At 53.9% G+C, this 21,190-nt stretch overlaps 7 protein-coding genes across 7 annotated transcripts; 3 read left to right on the top strand and 4 right to left on the bottom strand.

Annotated features, from left to right (window-relative positions):
- Positions 1-148: 148 nt before the first annotated feature.
- On the bottom strand, positions 149-2,608 carry LTS14_004160 (uncharacterized protein; the record flags this gene model as incomplete). The annotated part of the gene is made up of 2 exons (XM_064836862.1): positions 149-2,095; positions 2,237-2,608. 2 exons carry the CDS (start codon positions 2,606-2,608, stop codon positions 149-151), a joined length of 2,319 nt encoding a protein of 772 aa, XP_064695495.1.
- A 423-nt stretch (positions 2,609-3,031) lies between these two features.
- On the bottom strand, positions 3,032-7,618 carry eaf1 (RNA polymerase II transcription elongation factor SpEAF; the record flags this gene model as incomplete). Its single annotated transcript, XM_064836861.1, has 3 exons — positions 3,032-7,208; positions 7,261-7,434; positions 7,554-7,618. The coding sequence occupies 3 exons, from the start codon at positions 7,616-7,618 to the stop codon at positions 3,032-3,034; spliced, it is 4,416 nt and encodes a 1,471-aa protein (XP_064695494.1).
- Positions 7,619-8,075: 457 nt separating this feature from the next.
- MAK11 lies at positions 8,076-9,689 on the top strand (the record flags this gene model as incomplete). Its single annotated transcript, XM_064836860.1, has 1 exon — positions 8,076-9,689. One exon carries the CDS (start codon positions 8,076-8,078, stop codon positions 9,687-9,689), a length of 1,614 nt encoding a protein of 537 aa, XP_064695493.1.
- Positions 9,690-9,820: 131 nt separating this feature from the next.
- On the bottom strand, positions 9,821-11,239 carry LTS14_004157 (uncharacterized protein; the record flags this gene model as incomplete). The annotated part of the gene is made up of 1 exon (XM_064836859.1): positions 9,821-11,239. One exon carries the CDS (start codon positions 11,237-11,239, stop codon positions 9,821-9,823), a length of 1,419 nt encoding a protein of 472 aa, XP_064695492.1.
- Positions 11,240-12,456: 1,217 nt separating this feature from the next.
- Positions 12,457-13,099, bottom strand: LTS14_004156 (uncharacterized protein; the record flags this gene model as incomplete). The annotated part of the gene is made up of 2 exons (XM_064836858.1): positions 12,457-12,540; positions 12,611-13,099. 2 exons carry the CDS (start codon positions 13,097-13,099, stop codon positions 12,457-12,459), a joined length of 573 nt encoding a protein of 190 aa, XP_064695491.1.
- A 1,186-nt stretch (positions 13,100-14,285) lies between these two features.
- On the top strand, positions 14,286-16,651 carry RIM8 (ph-response sensor protein; the record flags this gene model as incomplete). Its single annotated transcript, XM_064836857.1, has 2 exons — positions 14,286-14,753; positions 14,807-16,651. The coding sequence occupies 2 exons, from the start codon at positions 14,286-14,288 to the stop codon at positions 16,649-16,651; spliced, it is 2,313 nt and encodes a 770-aa protein (XP_064695490.1).
- Positions 16,652-18,208: 1,557 nt separating this feature from the next.
- LTS14_004154 (uncharacterized protein) lies at positions 18,209-20,950 on the top strand (the record flags this gene model as incomplete). The annotated part of the gene is made up of 1 exon (XM_064836856.1): positions 18,209-20,950. The coding sequence occupies one exon, from the start codon at positions 18,209-18,211 to the stop codon at positions 20,948-20,950; it is 2,742 nt and encodes a 913-aa protein (XP_064695489.1).
- Between the last annotated feature and the right edge of the window lie 240 nt (positions 20,951-21,190).

The following is a 21,190-nucleotide window of genomic DNA, read 5'->3' as shown; positions in this document are numbered from 1 at the left end:
TGGTGTCGCAGTCATGCGGAAAGTGCAAACTGTATGATTACGAAAGGCGCAAAGGAGGAGTCGCATGGTGGCAATGACTGGTATACAAGCATTGGATGTATCTACAACGAAGCAGAGATCTCATAATGCTAGTCAGCTTCATGCTTCTTCAGCCCCATGAAAACATGATTTGTTTCTTTCCCTTCTTGCCTTTGCCCTTGCCCGCGACATCTTCAGATGTCTCATTGAAAGCAGGAGTAGACCCGGACCCAGCACCACCACTGCTACCGCCCCAAGCATTCACTACTTGACCGCTGTTAGTTCTAATAACACCTGCACCAGTATAGCCGGGGCTGAAAACGGAAGATGTAGGTTTCTTCGCCGCCGGAAGCGAAGGAAAGGCATCGCCTCCTCTCGACAGATTCGCCGAAGACTGGGTTCGCGAAGGTGCTGGAGATGCACGAGCAGAGCTAGTATTCGAACTCGCGGCTGCAGGGCGCAAAGCCAGCCAGCCAGGTGTCGAAGCACCGCTAACGTTCGCTGACGCGCCGTTGCGAGCCGCAGGCAATGATGGAAACGATGGCCCGGCAGCGCCGCCAGCTCGATTCGAGGGTCCAGATGTGGCGTGCCAAGTTTTCGGAGTGGCATTAACACTCCGTCCACTCTGCGCTGTTGAGCTCTTGAGCTTCAACACCCTGCTGGTGCCCACACCTTGCCCCAAGACTCCAGCTGCCGTTATGTTGGCGCCGGCTGGTCCAGGTAAAGAAGGATAGTCTTCATTGACCGCCTTCCAGTCGGCCCAGGCTTTCAGCAATGCATCACGTTTGCCTGGAATCTCGAATATTTCAGCCAGCTCCTTGATCAGCTTGCCGAGCTCGGCTGATGATGTGTCGAAGAGGGCAAAGAACGCGTCTATCAGATCACCTGCATTGATAGTGCCTATGCGATATGAGGATATGCGCTCACGAAACTCGTCGAGCTTTGTCTTCTCATTCCGAAGCAAGTTCGCGGCTCGCTCTGTCACAGCGGCATGTCGTAGACGACGTGCCTGCTCCGCAGGTGTCAGTGCCTCAGCCGCTCGGGGCGAAGTTGGCATACTCGTCGGCTGGCCCAATGACGGGAAAGCAGGCTGTGCCGGCTCGTTCGGTGGGCTCTGGCGTGCCGGCCTGTGCGCTGTCTGTGTTGGCGGCTCCGCCTGCGTGAGACGTCCGCCAAAGGTTCGACCAGTGACAGATTGGGCACTCTGAATCTCTCGTTCTCGTTGGTGTGCAGCTTCTGCTCGGCTCATGTGTCCGCCTGTAGGAGCTGCCATCGACTCTGAGTTCGGATCTCGACCTCTTCCTCCTCCACGTCGCCCATCGCGTCCACCATCCCCACGTCGTGCTTCCTGATATTGCTGACGATAGTCAAAGTTCGACAAGTCAACTCTCCTCGCCTCGCGACCCTTTGTCAGCCCATTCGGATGCTGGTCGATCTGATGAGCCTTCAAGTCCATCTCCGAGTCAAACACAACGAATTTCTTTTCCTGGCATTCCCGGTCCATGCAAGGGTAGTGGTCGCGATTGAAATGCTGCTCGAGCGCATCGTAGTTGACATAGTACTGCGGATTATTGCCACCGGTCTGGCGATCACAAAGATGGCACCGCTCGTGCTTGTCGCGACAATGCGCATACAGCTCGTCATCACCATAGAACCTTTGTCGACAGAAGCCACATTCCGGATGTCCTTTGAACCCACTTTGGTCGATCGCGCCTGGGTTATCGTCACCGAACTTCTCATGCTTGCGCAGGTCTTGGTGTGTGAACAATTCGTGCTCGTGCGTGAAGACCTTTTTGTTTCGGGTGCACAAGTCGCACATCACTTTCTGGTGTACACTCCGTACATGGCGATGCAGATCAGGCCAGCCCATACAAGCAGCGTCGCAGCTTTCGTCCGGACAATTGTACCTCAACAACAGAACAGTATCCTCGAAGATCTCGGGCTTCTCATACCTGATACCAAGATTGGCGTCCGTCCTTGAGAAGTCTTCTTCCTTGTACTCCTCATATCTCTTCTCCGACTCGTCCGTGAAGATGACAGTCGGAGACTCCGCCCTGCAATGTGCGCACGCTTTGGTCTTGTATAAAGCTCTGAGTCGTAGTGCGCAAATGTGGCAGGTTCTGTGGTTACAGGGCGCTACACTGTGATGCGAGACTGGGGAAGCACAGATGAAGCACACCTCTGCCTCACCTTCTTCTCCTCCAGCCTCACCACTTACTGCTGCACCCTGCTTCGTCTCGCCTGGGAGGTTTGTTTCGGCGTTCTTGGTCAGGCGATTCCCAAGAACGCCACCTCCACCAGGCTGCGGTGGCGGGTGTACGTTCGTTGGATCCTGGGCGCCTGTGAGTGCCGTTGTCTGAGATTGACTTTCTGCTCTGTCTCTGCCCCCTCGTCCACCTCTCCCCCGTCCTCTGCCCCTGCCACGACCACGAAATTCCCCGCCTCTCGACCTGTCCTCGCCTCTCTCGCTCGGAACACCGCCGCTCATGCCGTTCCCAGGATTGCCGCCCCCACGCTGGCCCCCTCGTCCTCTTCCTCGAAAGCTTCCTCTCTCTGCTTGGGCAGCTTGTGCATTGGTATTTGTTGTCATTGTGCTATCTGCCATGGTCCTTTTGGTAATGTAGTCTTGGTGGGTTCAGCTGTTAGTCGTGGTATCTGTTCACAGCGAAACAGTGTGTTGTTTGATATCTAATCTCTGTCTCTCACAATGAGTAGTGATGATTATAGTGGGGTTCCTAATTCGAGGGAATGACGTTTCGTGCCTGACTAATTCGTGAGGCGCTAGCGCCCATTCACTGCAGAGCGGTAGAACAGACGAGACGATGGTATGACATTCGATGACTTAGGGGAAGCGTATTAGATCAGTTGTATGCTCTCATCAACGAGAGTCTTGACGAAGGATATGCTATTGTGCTATCCAAATAGCCAGCCATCGCCACGCTTATAACAATAATACACGAAGGCCAATTGCCAGGGTCGCCCAGCCACCCAACCAAAGCCAGAGAATCATTGTCTACCTGGCCATACTTGCTTGCATCCTAGGACTTGCTTGAGAGCCAGGGCTTTGCACACCATTCGGCATTCCCATTGCAGCTCCAGGAAGACTGTTATTGCTGCCCATCCGTTGCAATCCTCCGCCAGGCATACCGTTGTTGCGACTCGGAGGACGCCCGTTTGCGCCTTGACCCATCTGGCCGTTAGCCATGCCAGCATAGGCCATCGCCGGGCTTGCAGGTGCCATGTTAGGACTAGCATGAGCCATGCCTGGGCTGCCATTTAGCTGAGCATGCGTGCCATTGGGTGAGCCATGCATACGCAACATCTGCGCCTGCTGTCGCTGGCGTATCTGGTTAGCATACGCTGCCGCAGCTTGTGGATTCTGTGCCTGAGATTGTGCGTTGGCATTATCTCCACCGTTCATGTATGTGGCGTTCCCGTTAGGAAGCTGAGCGTTGCTCTGATATGCTTGCTGGTTATGTCCATATGTCTGCTGCATGTTATTCGGCATCTGATGGTTGGCCTGCGGCTGCGCGGGTATGCCTGCAGCAGCATTCATTGCATTCTGCCTTGCTTGAGTCGATGATTGGGTAGCCGATGCAGACTGCTCGCGGAGAGCATCGGTCGCAGCTCGTGTCAACTGGTCGTCTGACAGATGTGGATGTTTAGCTCGTAGGTTGTTCTTGATAGCAATGAGTGCCGGAACGTGCCCAGAAGAGAGCTGTCCAGGCTGTTGCTGCTGATTGTGCGGCGTTGGTGGTGGCGGCATGCTCGGCGAGTTGGACATTTGCTGATGCCCATTCGTTTGTGGCGTGGGCTGATTTTGAGGGAGTTGCTGTTGCTGTGCACTCATCTGCTGTAGCAGAGCCTGATTATGTTGCAGCTGCTGAGCGGTGGTCATATTACTTCCAGGGCTCGCCATCTGTCCGTTCGTGGGCATCTGGTACGGCTGGGTTCCGTACTGTGCATTTCGCTGGGCGTTAGCGTGTGCGATGCGCGCCATTTGCTGTTGCTGTTGTGGCGTCATGTGGTTCACGGTCTGCATCTGAGCTTGAGGGATGCCCTGTGCATTGACCTGTGGCACAGCAAGATGACCATTTCTAGTAGCCATAGGGAGTGGTGGTCGAGCTTGCTGAGGGAACTGGCCGTTCATGTTCGGTTGAGGTTGACCCTGAGCTTGCATTTGCGCGGGTTGTGGTGGTACAGCCGTGCCAGGACGCTGTTGACCCGCCACACCTTGCTGATGAGCTGCTCGTGCCTGCATTAGTTGTCGTTGCTGAGCCTCCATCATCTTGGTACGATGTTGTCTTTGAGCTTCAGCAATCTGCATGTCGCGTTCTTGTCGCTTCTGGCTGAACTCTTGTGGGGTCAATCTGGGACCATTTCGAGGTTGGGTATTGCCTTCGTTTGCAGACTTGCGTTGAGCAGCGGCGCGTTGCGCTTCAGCTTGCTTATAAGCATTATTCTCACGCTTCTTCGCAAGCTTCCGCATCGCATCAACCAGCCACAAATACCGCGTGCTCTTGCGCTTCTCGACGCGGGTCGGTATTGTACGCCTGCGTTGCGGCACATGCACTTGTTGGCCACTCTGTGCTTGTGCCTGGATTGCCGCGACTGAGGCTTGGTAGCGTCTGTCGGCAGCCTGTTGACTTTGCTCAAGCCGCTGGAACCAAGTCTTGAAGTACATCGTCTTGCGCATTTCTGCTGGCAACGTCTCTAATTCTACCCAGCGTTCAAAACACTCCCATGGCGTTCTGCGCTCCGCCGAGCTCTTATACCGTGTGGGCAGAGTCATCTCATCGGCAATCAACGACCAGTTGAAGGTGTATTCTTTGGCAAGCTTCCTGAGCTTCTGGTCGTCTTCCCATATCCACTGGGATCCGTTTCGGAACTCATAGAAGGATGTTGCAGGCATGACAAACTCAGATGGCGGACGGAAAGCATTATTGGCGTGTAGACGGTCGCGTATAGGTTTGTTCTCGGGATGGAAGAGAGCAGCCTCTTGGTCCTCCGGCGCGAGATCTCTGTCGGGTCGTTGCCGCTTCGAGTCTGGTTCATCGTCTATTACTTCTGCATCGTCTGCGTAGTCATATCGGCTGCGCTTCCGCAGTGGACCCGCTGCGGCCGGCAAAAGCTTTCCAGCAACAAGCTTTGACACTTCGTTAATCGATGTCGGATTGAAGTTGCATGACTCAGGCTTGAAGCTAACGACAGGCAGACCTTGCAAAGCTTTACCCAGCTTTCCAGTCTTGTGCAAGCCGCAGACCAGTCCTTTGAGCTCTGGTGCAACCACAAGATTCCTCGGGAGACCGACCTGTGAGACTGGCGGTAGATCGTCCTCCGGTGCAGACTCGCCTGAGTTGTCAAGGTCCGGCACTACATCAATCGTCGGCTCCTCACGGACATGCTTCGCAGGTCGGACCTTCACTTGCATATTCCTCCTTGCTTCTGCGGATGCGGATAGCCACTCCGAGCACGATTTGGCAAGCCACGCGCATACACTTTTCTTCATCTTGCGCTCAGCCTTGAAGTCTTTTCGCATCCACTTCATCTCCGCCGTCAGGTGATCCATGTGCGTTGGCATCGTATCAGGTTCAGTAGTCTTTTCCATTTGACGTAGAGACCACTTGTTCGCGTTCTGCAGTTGATATATTCGGCGGAGGATACGATAGTCCATACGTTCATGCAACGTAGTGAATTGGTCTTCAGTCGAAAGGTACTTTTGGGCCGACTTCACTAGTTCTGGTAGGGGTTTAGTCTGCGAATTGGGCGAGTCATGCGCCTGTATGCGGAATAAAGGCTCCAAGTAGTCTCTTTCAGTGTCTTCAGCCGCGCCTTTCAGCGGTGCGAGATCGCGTATCGACCTAGAGGTCGTGTCCGAGTCGTGTTCAGCTGAAGCACGAGGTGTTTTGTAAGGTGTCTGCATGATCGCAGCAGGCGTCGCGTTAACGTCACGGCGAGGATACCTCACAGTCATGGGGGATACAAGGTCTGGCGTAGTAAGGCTACGACTTGACTGTGGCTCCGCTCCTGCAATGTCATCCATGTTCACTAGAGCGGAACTGCGTCGAGCTGGCCGGTTGACAGAATAACCAAGTGTTCGTGGCTCCTCCCCACGGGTCGTGTCCAGAGGAGGCAGTCTACTCCGAGGGGTAACGGTAATGTTGTCGCCATCATTCTCCACCGCTGATGAGCTTACTCGCTGGACAGCCTTTGGCCCAGGTGCTGGTGTTTTCTCGTCGTGACTTGCCGCAGGCGTGATCGGTAGCTGAGAGGGAGCCATGTTATCTTGCTCCAGTACATCAAGTACTTCGTCCACCCCTAGCTCACTCGCGCTCCGAGCGTGCTTCACGTCAAGACTACCGTTAGCATCTCGTGCTTGCTTCTCTTCAGCGTCGCGCGCGGCGGCTTCTCGAGCTTCGAAGTTCAGCTGATCATCCGGCGTTGGAGCACCGAACGCCTCCCTCCGAGCGATGTCCTTCTGCGCCTCTAGAAGCCGATCGTGTTCCTCCCTGGTACGCCGTTGCTCTGGCGAGGGTCTCAAGTCTTTTGGAGGCGGCAACATCGCTTCATCAGCCATCTCGGAGTCTGGCGAAGTGTCTGGTGAGTCTTGTGGTGGCATGGGCGTCGTCGCGGAGTAGGCGCCAATAGTTGAGGATGGTGAGGAAGCCGCCTCTGCAAGAAGATGCGACGGCCGACCCGGCTTGTCACCGTCAGACCGAGAACGTGCTTCCTCCTCTGCTTCATGCCGTTCGCGGAGATGTGCTTCTTGTACGTCCTCGGGCGGAAGATGGACGGTCTTGGCCGGTCGCTCCGGCGATGCTGAGCGAAGATGATCTTTCGTAGCAGGCGACAGGTTTGCTTCGTCCTCTGCAGTCGGTGGTGCAGCCAGCGCGGGCGAGATGGCTTCAGTCCTCCTCTCAATGTCGCGCTCAGCAGACTTCCCCACAGACTGATCTCTCCCTTCTCGCTCGCCGTCTGCAGCTTTCGGTCGGCCATAGGCAGCCATAGGTCTCGCGGGCGCGGCAGACGAGGTCAAGGTGGCTTTAGTAGCAAGCCCATCAATGCTGGTGCTTGCGTGAGCCAGCTGGGGAGGTTGCGTCGAAGGTCTATTGGGTTCCGATGCATATATGGAGGTGTCATGGTGTGGTATGGTGGGAAATGGAAGGGTGGTCTCGTCGAAGTGACGTCCGCTGGTTCACATGTGAGCTGGGGTCAAGCACGTCTGGACGACACGCGACTTACGTTAGGAGAGTGTTCGATTGCAGAAAGTCGTTGTTGGTGGCCGGAGGTATTGTCGTACTGTCGTTGATATTGTTGAGTATTGTTAGCAATTCGGACAGGCCAGTATTGTTTGTGAGCAGTCTGGTAACTGCGTGCAGGTCGCGAACACATTCATGATGCGCCCGGGTGATGGAGCTGCGTCAAGAACCATCAGCAACATGATCATATATCGTCTTTCCATCAAACAAAAGTCATCTCCACGTGCAGTCTCGCACGATGAGTACTTCTGGACATGTGTATGGAGAGCAACTCACGCTATCTCGCTCTTGCGCTGGTTGGACTCATCGTCTCGAAAAGTCACATCCAATAATGAGGACATGAAAATTGTCGCCTTTCTCGACCTGCATCTGTCATTCCTCGAACAACAGACGCGCTGTGGTGCTGATGGCAACTGAGCGTGTGGTTGTGGATGTTCGTGGCGTCGTCTGCTGTGCCAGCGTACAGTATGCGTCGCTCAAGCCCGAATTGCTGCTTACCACTACTTCGCTGTTGCTCGAGAGGGGAGCCCTTGGAGATACCGCCGGTGTGGGGTAGACGCCGATGCTCCGACTTCAGGTCCTGGGCCAAAAATTTGATGTTTGCTTCTCGAAAAGCCACAAAGTGAGTGAAGTATAAAATCGGCCTCACTACTGAACACTTTCACGCTTGACCGAAAGATACTTGTGAACTTCTGATCACAACTCTTCAGCCCACACCGGACATTACCTCGACTGATACAATCGATCCTCGGAGATCTGGCCGGCTGAAAGAGCCAGTGCTGGATTTGGCAACCGAGCATGGCGACCGCAGCAGTGCCGACCGTGAATGGGAAGAGGAAACGCGAGGACATACGTCCTGTCTCTGGAGCCAAACGCCCTGCTAACCAAGTTGCTAAGCAAAAAGTCGCGAAGACTCATGTCGACCAGACTGTGACACAAACTCAGGCCCAAGATCAGCCAGCGGAGTCTGAAGCCCAACGAGTGACAGAGACCAATGCAAAACCAACTGCCAATAGCATTAAGCAGCCGACCCAGGTCACTGCCACAGCTACACCTGCCGGCGAGGCCGTTCACGTGCAGATAATCACTGGTTCATACGAACGCATATTGCAGGGCGCTGCGGCGACGATACCTCGCCATCTGCTGGAGCAACCTAGTGGGACCAATGGAGTCGCTGAAGACCAGGATGATCAATCTGTGACATTCTCCGACACATTTCTCTTCGCCGCCCACGCATCAGCAATCCGCTGTCTTTCCATTTCTCCCTCTACCGAATCCGACTGGCGCTACGTGGCTACCGGAAGTTCAGATGAGCGGATCAATGTCTATAGCGTTTCGACCGCGCCTCCAAACACCTCCGTTAACGCCAAGCTACCCTCACTCTCCTCGAATCAGACTGCGGAGAACCCTCGAAACCGATCCGTGGGATCACTCATCCATCACGATCGCGCGGTCACATGTCTACAGTTTCCAGCTAAAGGCAAGCTTTTCAGCGCTGCGGAAGACAATACTGTAGCCATCTCTCGGACACGAGACTGGATCATGTTGTCGTCAATCAAGGCACCCATACCGAAGCCACAAGGACGACCCTCGGGTGACACTGCTGCCCCAGGACAAACTCCAGCCGGCGTCAACGACTTTGCGATTCATCCTAGCCAGAAGCTCATGCTCAGCGTCGGACGGGGAGAGAGATGTCTCAGATTATGGAACTTGATGACTGGCAAGAAGGCGGGCGTACTAAACTTTGATCGAGATCTACTTAGCCAGGTCAGCGAGGGTAAACATAGCAGTGGCGAAGGTCGGAACGTGCTTTGGGCTGGCGATGGCGAGTCCTATGTCGTGGGTTTTGAGAGAGGTGCTGCAATTTTCGGGGTCGACTCGCAGCCGAGAGCATTGATCAAGCCTTCGCCATTGACAAAACTGCATTGCTATCGTATGATGCAGTCTGCCGACGGGCAAGAGATACTTGCAGTCTCCACTGAGGATGGCCGAGTCCTGTTCTTCGACACTACGGATACCGCGACTGGAGCTGCGAAGGGCAATCTTCCGATCTGCAAGTGTGTTGCGCAGCTAGGTGGCCGTGCTGCAGGCATCGTCGGCCGCATCAAGGACTTCGAGGTGGTCGAGCTCCCCACATCGGTCAGCTCAGCACAAGAGACAGCATTGCTTGTCACTGCTAGCAGCGATGGCGCTGTGCGGATATGGACTGTGCCTCGCGACCTTGGCAAGGACACTAGTGCTGCTCAGCAGACTGGACGACTTTTAGGCACTCTAGAGACTAGCAATCGAATCATATGTCTGGGTGCATTCGTGCTAGATGGCAAGAGCGGCGACGCGGGAGCTGAAGAGGAGGAGTTTGGGGGGTTCGAGGAGGAAGATGATGAGGCTGCGAGTGGTGAAGAGGAGGCGTAATATGGTCGCATTGTATAGACTACATGTATCACTACACCATCACCATCAGAATGAGAAGTCTTTGGTAGGATTCTTCTCTCACACTGCCAGCAACCTTCACGGAAGCTGTGCCGTCGATCACAGTGCTTGCACTACAGGTCGCCCATGAGAGCATCCTCGCCCTCCGCATTCCCGTTTTTGCTTCCATTTGTGTTGACCTTCACCCTGAGCTCCTGTTCAACAGCGGCCTCGAGTGCGGAAATGGCATCCTGCAAAGAGATTTGACCTCCCCATGTGTACATCGCTAGTCCGAGAATTGGCAGACGACGCAGAGTCCTGCCGCTGAAACCCTGGCACTGTTGTGCAATGCTCCATACCCGAGCTCCAGCAGACTGCACGTCGCTGAGATGATACAATTGAGTCTCTGAGAAAGTGGGCACGCCGGTTGTAGTGACCTTGGTCCACGGCTCGTCTGACTTGGCATCAGTCCCGCCTTTGCGCTTCTTGCTTGCTTTCTTTGGGACGATAGGCATGTCGATGAGTGTGATGCGTATCATCTCATTCAAGCACGAGCGCAAGATCTCGTACACGGCTTCTGCTGAAGGGCTCGGGATGTGCTGCTTGATGTCCACGCGGTCCAGGAAGGCTTGGTCGATCTCGCTGATAAGGTTGCTGGTGCAGAGCACAAGCACATTCGGCAGGCGGCGGATGCGGTCCAGAGCAGTTAAGAGCTGGTTCGTAGCACGCAAACCATCGGCACACTCGCCGCCTGACGTGGCTCCCTCTCGACGCCCAGCTATCGTCTCGATCTCGTCCATGACCACGCAAACCAAGGTGCGCGAGTCTGCAGCTGTGGTGCAGATGTTGTCAAAGGTGTTCGTGATGAGCTTGCCACTCTCGCCGAAGTACTTGCTCAGCATACCGTTGGTATTGATCTCGATGAGCACCGACTTGGTAAAGGTTCCTCCGAGCCGGATGCTGAGCTTTTGCGCCAAGGCACGACAGAGAGTACTCTTGCCACTGCCTGGTGGCCCGTGAAGTAAACAGAGGCGGTTCCAGTTGAATGTGGCGAGATTGAGACCCTGCTGCTTCATCATGGTGACCATGCGTGTCAGATATCGAAGTAGACGAGGAGGTAGAGCGTCTTCGAACACCAGCGAGTCCCATTCATCTTTGAGAGCGGCGTTAGGCAGGGCTATGATGCGAGCTTGTGGCATGTGTGCATCGCTGTTCTGTGCGATTGTCCGGCGACCGTCACTGCTGTCCTCCGGTCTGAGCACATAGACCTGCAAATCGAGGTCGAGGTCGTGGACATTGTGGTACCCTGTGCCGTGTATGGGGCCAGTGTAGTCTGCCACATCGACCTGCGTGACAAGCGGGAGGCCGTATATCTCTTTTGGGAGGGCTGTCCGACCGAGTGTGACACTTTCGTGGGTTTTCGCGAACCATACCCTGAGGTCTCCTCGTAGCTTGTCTAGCTCATCTATCTTATTTGGTAGGGCTGTGGCTGCAACCTCGACATGCAAGGTTGGCCGCAGCAAACATGTGTCAGCTGATGATGGCTTCGGCATGGTGACTTGCGATTGGAAAAGCAGCAGTGAGAGAGGAACATAATTCAGAAGACATGATGAGGCAAGGAGAGATGAGGTGTGGTTGGGTGAGGTGAGGTTGAGTGAAGCTCGTGTTTATCACCACTTCATGTGTCAAAAGTGGCAGGCGCGATCATCTTTCCTGGCTTTCCTGGCTTTCACGTTTCATGATCTCATGCGAGTATAAAATTTGCCACCAGTGGTCTTAGTGACATTTCTTCCCTCGTTGGCGGATACTTCATGAGCAGCGATTCGTATTGGGCATCACTCTTGGATGAGTCTAGTCCCCCGTGCTTTGCGAGATACTGATGTATGAAGTGCTCTTCCTGCAAGACCTTGGGTTGGCAGACACGGGACGAAATGGTTGACAAAGACCTCATCCCACCTCTGCATCTTCGACTTGACCTCAAAGAGACCAGTATCAGCTAGAAATCGTCCGCGGAAACGGGTAGCTCGATGCGGATTCCAAGCTCTGTGGTTATCTTGGTGTAGACTGCTTTGTGCATTCGTTGGTGGAGACGGCGGCGATACGACCGCGATGCGACAATTTCTCTCGATCCTTCTCGGTCCTCGATTTACAATTTAATTTGCTGGGGGCTGATATAGCAGCTTAAGGTACCCATTGGGCGATGGCAACATTCGGACTGGCACCATTGCCTGACTTGGTTGCCAAAGATGTCTGTTCGTGTTGCCGATCACAAAAATATGCACCTCGTTCTCCATTCCCGACTGACCAGTCGACCTCCCGCGGACCGCTATAACAGCTGAAAGTCTTCATCGTGCCATGAAGATCCTGTACTAGATGTCGCTATATAGTTGCGTTTCAATCTATCTTTGTTTGGGTTGCCAGTGTGAGAGTCCTCCGTGCGAGCTTTGCACTTGCCTCCTGCGCTGTCTGGAGCCCCAGAAGCATCCTGGGAAGTTAACAGACTTGTGCTGCCTCTTCGAGACATCTGCGTCGCCCGTCATATCGCTAGTGGCACACTGCTTGCGCTTGACTCTCGTTGAGATTCCGTTGGCTCAGGAAACGACCTGTTGCTCTGTGGCAGCAGAGACTGAATTGGCTGGGGTAGATAGATACTTGCCCGGTTGCAGGAGTATTTGCGTCGCTCGTCTCAAATACTCGCTCCGGTACTCCCACGGCACAATGACAACATGGTTCATGATTCTTTCCGGCAGCGATTACGCCTGTGGGCTAGCTACAGTTTCGATTGATTCGGCTGTCTGAGGCCGGCTCTCCTTGCAAGATTTTCGACTTCTTCTTCGCCGCCCAGCATTCGCTTCTGTTTTCTCCATGCGTCGGGCGGCCGCACGAGCGACATGAGCCAGCAGCTTTTCCTCTTACGTGCGTACCAAGGTCAAATTTCGAGTCTTGATGCGACGATTGTTCCGTCGTCTGGGGAGATGGACGTCAGAGTGCGGTATGTCAACGGGCTCGTCGGCTTCATGGCTTGTGGCAGGAGCGTCGCGCATGCCATTCCCCGATGCAATGGCCGTCATAGAACCATCGAGCACACTCCTTCTCAGTGCTTCGGTACTAGTGGGGCCACTTAGCATATGACTCATCACTGGTGTGGCTTCAGCAGGGTCGCCAAGCATACCGTCGTCGAGCAGATCGGCCGTTGCGAGCATCTTTCCCATTGCCGATTTGACTGTTCCATAGTCATAGCCAGAGTCAAGATAGATGGCGCCCCATGTTGCCTCTACAGTAGTACCTTGCTCGCGAACATTGGCCCTGGAATTGTCGACCTTGATCTTAGCAAGAAGGCGTTGCAGTCCACAGCGTTTGCCAACCGAAGCCAAATAGGCATTAGAGGCAATGATGTTATACCTGATCCGCATCTTTTTTAGATTATCGTCAGTGTGTGTGCTCTTGCAAAGACAGCATCAGGACTGCGGACCGGGCATTTGCGTTGGAAAGTTCTGGATGCCATACACCACGCGCCACATCCCGTCGCCAATGAAGGCCACATGATCTCGTCCTGCGTGAACGCCTGGCACATCCGGATGCGGCTCGTCTTTTGGCCATGCTATGAGTTTCACATACGTCGAATCTTTGAATTGATAGCCAGTTGCGTGTTCGATGATATCAGTATTCCGCTGTATAGCAAGTCAACACTTCGCCTCAAGATGAATGCTTGGAGAGCTACCTTTAGAGTTGAGATCGTCGAAGTAGGATTACTGCTCGGGCGAGTACTTCTACATCGCCCGATACAACGTGTACCCTGGGCAATCAGTCCACTGTGAAGGTGCGGACCACAGGAAACATGAGGCCTGCTCATGCTTCTCAGAGCCGCGCCATGAGTTTGTTGACATAATCGATAGCATGATTGCATGCGCAGTGGCATCGCACGCTAACTAGCGAGATCTCCCCGCATCAGTGGACTGATCTGTACCGACATGCCGTTATTATAGCTTTGCTGCGTTCCGACGCGAATGGAAAGTCAGATGTGCTATTGAGAGATGGAGAGCTCTATTTCCATAGGCTAGCGGCTCGAATCCCCATCCGAAGCAATTCGCCAAGATCGAGCCAAGGCTAACTCGCCATACACATTCATCGAGAAACTTGACCCAAAAGACATTCGGTGAGTCTAGTCCACACCAAGATGTTGCGACACTTGGCCATGGCTGCTGGGGCGGAGCGGGAGGGAGGCGTACACGATCGCAGACGGTGAAAGCATAAACTCATCTGGTCGCAAGACGGAGGCTCAAGCACTAGACGAGTCGACCACGCATCTGCGCACCGCGTCATCTGCACCGCCTCCCTCCCTCCCTCGTCTCCTCCTGTCCGCCATGTCGGATGTTCGACTTGCAACCATACAGCCACTGCCATCACCAGCACCTTTATAATATCGCCGAAGAGTGGCCGATCAACGCTGACAATGCGTGTTGCGCGCAGCTTTCGATCTTACCGTCCCAGTACGACATTTCATACTTCAGCGACACTTCGGCCTGCATATGTTGCACGTTTGACTTCGCGTCGCACCACGCAGGCAGGCAGGCCCAATGTGTGCGGCTGTGCTGAAGCATGCCATCCGCCGGTGACCGTACACCCTCAGCGCTATCTTCAACTCTATCAGGCCGGCGTATCATCTCCCGAATCGCCTCGCCTTTCTCCTCCAAATCGCGAAGCATCGGCGCCTTCTCCATCGATGTCACTGATCCCCACCGACAATACTCGCCTGGCGATGTAGTCGTCGGAAGTGTACGACTACGCATCTTGAAGCCCTGTCGCGTTACGCATATCGTCGTCTCGCTGCATGGCTATGTACAGGTGTTCAAGAATCCGGGATCACCTGGAGAGGGGTTTCGAGCAAACAACTCGTACATTGGCACGGGCAGAGGAAAGAAATCTGGCGAATACTTTGGTAATGGCTTTGCATCGCTGTTCGAGGACGAAGTCGTCCTTTGCGGAGACGGCAGGCTCGCAGAGGGATCATATCAGTTCAACTTTGAGCTACAATTTCCGGACAAAGATCTGCCGAGTAGCATCGATGTGAGTATGACCCTGCTTGGAAAACGCCCATCATCAGCTAAGCTGTGTGTTAGTTCGAGCGCGGAACCATTTCCTACATGATATCGGCGACCATGACGAGACCAACGACCATGTCACCAACCATGGTCTGCGACCAAAAGGTATATTTCGTCGAAAAGATAGATATTTCACCTATCTACCCACCGAAACCACGGACCATCATGCTGGAGTCTGTGTCAAAAAGGTCACGTGCGAGACACCAGGCTCGCAAATTAGTCGACAGCTCGGAGCGCCGGAGTCGCAGGGCCGAATCGAGTTTGCATAGCGATGCGGATCGCAGCAGTATAGCAACGAGTCTACGAACCAATCCGGAGAACCCTATCAGCCCGACTCGTAGTGAGATCAGCTTCGATAGTGCAGGAAGCAGCAACGGCCAGAGTTCACAGTTCGACGCCAACCGACCGTCTCTAGTCGGAAGTGATGACAGCAAAGCCACTGCTCCTGGCTCACATATGGGAACCAAGACCATCACTGCGACTGTTGAACCACTCACTGGAGGATGTCTTAGAGGTGATAACATTACCATTCAGGTCAATGTCAATCATACAAAGCCCATCAAAAGCATATATGGGGTCATCGCAACACTATACCGCCAAGCTCGAGTCGACATGCATCCTGCCATACCTCTTGGGCCGACGGAGAAAGGCACAGAGAGCAAGTACGAGGACTATTACCCGAAGTCCATCACTGGCTTAGGAGGCCTTTCGTTGTCCGGAGCTGGTTCAAACCATTTGTTTCGCAAGGATCTGACGCAAACCATGGTACCACTTTACATTGATCCAGGCACTCTTACAGCAGAAGTCAGCCCCAAGGTCCGTGTCCCAGACGAAGCTTTCCCGACGATCTCATGCGTACCTGGCGCGATGATCAGTTTTAAGTACTTTGTGGAAGTACTTGTCGACATTCAAGGTCGCCTCGGCAGTCAGGATCGAACAATTGCTGGCCTGGGCCTGAGTAACGGTCGTTCGACCATGAATGTGCCAGAGGGAGGAGAACAGCCTTCTACATCGTTCGGCTCTGCACTTGTGGACACTGCACCGATTCGACGAGATAAAGGAGTGCTCACCTGCACTTTCGAGATCGTCGTGGGTACGCGCGACAGTGCTCGGAGAAAGGGCAAGCAAAGAGCAGAGGCTGCGCCCGAGCCTGAGGCCGAACCGCAGCAAGGGGCGCCCCAGCAAGACCAGAGAGTGGCGAACGGAAGCGCCACACCAGCTGCGACTGCAGCGCATCCGACGCACTCGAACGGGCAGCACTATGACTATTGGCACGATCATACCGTACCATACGACCAGCACTATTGGCCGGAAGAATATCACGATGGGTACCACCAGCCCATCTATGACCACACGTACGATGGACAATACCACTATGCGGGACATGAGCCTCCGCCGCCTGCAATACCCATCCCCATCATGCCAGACGAATCGCAAATGTCTGAGAAAGAACGCATACGCCAAGCGGAAGCACGTTTACTACCCAGCGCGCCACCAGGTGTGTCAACCAGCTCGGAGGACAACATCTATGACGAGGCAACCGCACCAGATCTATCAGACGACGTAGCCGGTCCTGTTCCGCGCGAACAAGACGTCTCAGCAATGCCACGGTCGGCGTCGATCGCTCCAGCGTACGAAGGACCTAACGACAGGCCAGCCATATCACCTTCTGCAATAGGCAACGAATCCCACAGCAGTGAGCTCGAGCATGAAGCTTCCGCACCAAGTCTCGAAGACATGACAGGCGCTAGCAACGGCGACGTAACTCACACAACACAGAATCACGACTCTAATGCACCTTCTACCATTGACAGCCACGCAGACGCCGCAGGCTCTTCGGACTTGCCACGATACGAGCGATAGTAATCTTCAGGAGTTATAGGGGTGTGACACTTAGCATACATGGTGGGGCGTTTCAGCGTTTGCTTTTCTGGAGGCCGGTATCTGAATTTATTATGATACCATCACAAGCGTCAAGATACGTGGCTTTGAATTTACGATATAGCCAGTGATCCGTTATCGAATATGTCGGACTCAGTTGTCATGAGCTGCTCGAGCAGTACAGAGGATAGTTTTAGCAGCGAACCACCCAAAGTGAGAATCCTGCTTGTCAGTGAACTTTACTAGAAGTTTTGACTCTCGAGCAAGCTTCGTGCAGGGTCGAGACTGGCCCTTTCTGACTACGATATTACTGCAACACAGATTGATTGCATGCCCTTATCGAGTCGTGTACGGTTACCTTAACATCCCGAATTGTTGGAGCTTTTTCTGAGCTCAGTGGTTTGCTCGTAGTAAGCTAAGATAGGTAGAAGAGCGAGAACTCTCAACGACCGAGCATCACGATCAGTTCGAGTATCCTGGGGGGATAGCTGGGCTAAGAAAACGATGTAGAAGGCCGACTTCAGCGGAAACCAAAACACGGTCGTAGGCCGGAGGAATGCACCGAGAATCTTCTAGGCAGCATTAAACGTTCCAAGGTATCAACTTGTACTACGGTAGCGATCAGTGGCAAGGTGTTCTTCGGGAAGCAGGACACGACCCTGACAAGGTTCGACTTACGACGGGCCTTGGTAAGCTTTGGCTCGCACGGTGCCGCGCCATCGAGTGCCTATGTTTCAGCCCTGCATAGTGGCTTACGAGTTCAAATAATAACGCGGCGATAAGGACGTCCATTATCTCTTTGGACGGAGTGCTATCATTTGTTGAAGGCGTCGAAACTATGTATGCCAGCAGGAGCAAGAAGCGTTCACAGTCGGGTTACAGCGCTGTGGTTGATGCAGCTTCCGATGTATGGCCAACAAACTGTCGTGATCGAAGCAGTAGTGGGCCTGGGCAAGTCATAGGTGCCGGGAGCCGAGTCTAGACCAGGTCAGATCATCGATTTACGGACGTGCATTACAGAGTAGCATTGGCACTTGCTACTCTGAGGCATAGTCGAGAGCTTCCATCGTACACGTACCATGACACGGTCATTGCTCCACCGTCTAGGTGGAAGCTATCGCATATCAGTTCGAGAGGAAGAACGATCGCCATTAACACATCACCTGGACGTTGTGAAGACTGTCGCGCCAACCCCCAATATTACACGCTGACCAACCACACTCGACGTGGCCAGATCCGAGTACCATCTGTGGGGGCTGCTTTCAAGATCAACGACGTTCTGCCGTGGTTCTACGCTTTGGTACTATCAAAGTCTGGAACCTCGAGTGCGATCATCTGGGCCTGCGTAGTGGCGCTCTCTTGTGGTTGTTTGCCTTCTGGCACCCTTACACCACTGGATCTGTATTTCGACTTCGTATTTTGGACACTCTGTTGCTGGCTATCTCGACAGAAACCGACACGATTGACATATCACTATGGAACCGGCATCAGCATGCTAGTAATGGATACATGATGATGGATCATATTAAACCGGACGCCATGGAACGACGAAGTATCTGCTTCCCAGAGCCTGGCACTCAGAACGTGTTACACAATGGCGACAGCAAGTTCGGGCACGAACTGGGCCGGCTGTTCGCATCATCCGAGAACAATGCGCTGGAGGCTCTGGTCGCACTCAAAGCGAGGCTTCGCGGAGTGTCCACCGAGAATTTCTGGCAGGAAGTCACGGAAGGCATGTCAAGCATCCTGGGCGCTGAGATGACTCTCGTGATCAAGCGAGTACTGGTCGACGACCAGAACGCCGCTGTGGAGATGCCACCGATAGGTGAACCCGGCTCGTGCATAATGGCCGCAGCGTTTCACTGGTGTGCTCGAGATGGGACGAAGACCACTATGAAGGAATCGCGATTTCATGCCTGGGGCTGTCCCTGCGCCTATATGCGCCACGACAAAGTGTTCGTTATCCCGGAAGACCTTCCAAAATTCATCACGAATAATCCTAATAAGCTACCGACACCTGCTGATGCATATATCGCCGTCCCTCTCTTCGCCGAAGGGAAGTGCTTCGCCCACTTTGGTGCTATGTGGTCTAAGGAGGCCATGATGCGAAGGGATCTATCATGGGGTTTCATAGAAATGCTGCTCCACTCGCTTGAAGATATGATCCTGGAACGATTTCTGGAAGGCGCTAACTTCGTGAAGCCGGCTGCGATGCCACGAACAAGGTCGAGGATCATACCACACGATGCTGTAACGCTTGCACAATCCCTCCGACCATATGCACCGAGTCTCTCTCACGAGCTGAGGACGCCAATGCAAGGTGTGGTCGGAATGCTGGACGTCATGTACGCCACCGTGCAGGAGGCTGTCGAGTCACAGATCGACCCCTACCTGCGAAAAGTTTTCCAAAGCTTGAAGGAGAACATCGAAGTCGTTCAGGACAGCTCGAGACGTGCAGTCGAAGCTGCTGACAACTTTGTTCATGCTGCTGATATGGATCTGACTGTGCCCGAGCCTGCTCCTATGTTGCCAAATGACGAGTCCATGGATTCGCCGTCGTCAATGACAGCCGCAGAAAAGCGACCTGACATTTTAGTTGCGGGCAGCAATTTACCATTACCGAGACCAAACAAGCGTCGGAGAGAAGACAACACGTCCCGAAATGGTAGCAATGCAAGTGCCTCGAAGGCGCCTCGAGTGGATGGAGCTGCATCTGTGTGGGCACGAACAGTCGAGCCCAGCATAGAAGTAGCGGAAGGCCTTCACGAAGCAGAGAACGTGCTTTCAGGCCACTTCGCTGATGGCTCTTCTGTTGACGTTCCTACTATGAATGACGGTATACCCTGGATTAATGGAGGTGTCGACAATCATAGCAGACTTATAGCACCTGGCTTACGGCACACAAACATGCGTGAGATCTTCCAATACGTGATCAACGAAGGACTAAAGATGGGTGGACGCCCCGACTCGGCCATAGCACAGGAAACAGAGAATGGTGAAACGATCGAGGTGCGATCACGAGGATCGGACGGCACTATCAGCTCGAAGACTATCGAGTGGAGTGTCGACCCTGGTCTACCACAGACTATGTTCATTGACGAGAAGGACCTAACCAAACTCATCTCCTGCGTCTTCTTGAACGCCATCAAGTTCACTGATCAGGAGCATGGCTATGTACGCTGCGCAGCCAAGATGAGCGGACGAGGTCGCTACATAAGTGTAAAGGTGGCTGACAATGGTCCCGGCATATCTGCTGCGTTTCTGCCAAAGTTGTTCAAGCCTTTCTCGCAAGGCGATGGCACGACTACACGACCGAGCGAAGGTCTTGGACTAGGCCTCCTCGTAGCCAAAGGAATTGCTAGAAAGCTGGGAGGCGATCTGATGTGCAACAGAGCAGAGACAGAGGGACCGAGTCATGGCAGCGAATTTGAGATCAAGGTGCCGGTCATGGCAGGCGAGACCGTCACCCGGCCTTCGTCCCCCTTCAGCTCGCCGAGACCGAGGACAGCCCATATGTCGCATGCCGACGCACGTGTGGCACCGCCTCCAACCGCGCCACCAACACAAGAAGCACCTGCCAGCCCACAACACCTCAGTCGAGCACTACAGGACATTGTTGCTGGCGCACACATGACACGGAGGTCCAGTCCCCGGCCTCTGCCAACGCCGACTACCTCCGACGAACATCAGCCCAAAGTCAATGCCAAGGACCTACACTACCACTCCGGATCCTCGCCCTCCACCTCTCCACCAACAACCGTCGTACGCCCAATCCTTCGCCACTCTGTCTCCAACCCCATCATAGACTGCCAGCTCGCCCAGAAATACCCTTTGCGCTTCCTCGTTGCCGAAGACAACAAAATCAACCGCCGCCTCCTGGTGAACATGTTGCAGAAGCTCGGCTATAAGAACACCCTCGAGGCCCACGACGGTGCCGAAGCTGTGCGTCAGATGAAAATCAACCTCGCCCGCACCGATGACAAAGCCAAACAACCACGCATCGATGTCGTGCTGATGGATCTCTGGATGCCATTGATGGATGGATACGAAGCCACACAGAAAATCTTCGCCTTGCACGATGAAGTCTGCGGTTGTGCACAGAGGCCTACCGTCTTGGCCGTGACGGCCGATGCCACTGATGGAGCAATCGAGAGGGCTGGGAGCGTGGGCATGAAGGGACTCATGACGAAGCCGTACAAGATGCATGATTTACAAAGACTGATCACAGAATATTGTGCCAGCCAAGCTGTGCAGCAGGGAGGTGGACAAGCAGGACTATGACGCTTCCGCCTTCGAGCTTAGAGAAGAGCTTTATATTACACTAGATAGTTGGCAATGGTCGTTTACATGTATACTCTAGCTAGGTGCAGATGTCGTCGAAGACACAAGACATATTCTTATTGAGTGAACTCTGCAGAACCTTCTTTGGCGGGGATTTGATGATGTGGGACCTCACTTCCTTTTTGCCTTTTGACTCACATATCGATGCGAGTCACGCAGCAAAATGTCCATACCAGGTAT

Source organism: Recurvomyces mirabilis (genome assembly GCF_035927965.1).
Source record: "Recurvomyces mirabilis strain CCFEE 5264 chromosome Unknown scaffold_9, whole genome shotgun sequence".
NCBI classification, from domain to species: Eukaryota; Fungi; Ascomycota; class Dothideomycetes; order Mycosphaerellales; family Teratosphaeriaceae; genus Recurvomyces; species Recurvomyces mirabilis.
Note: the sequence above shows the minus strand (reverse complement) of the source record. Positions and strands in the feature narration are given on the sequence as shown.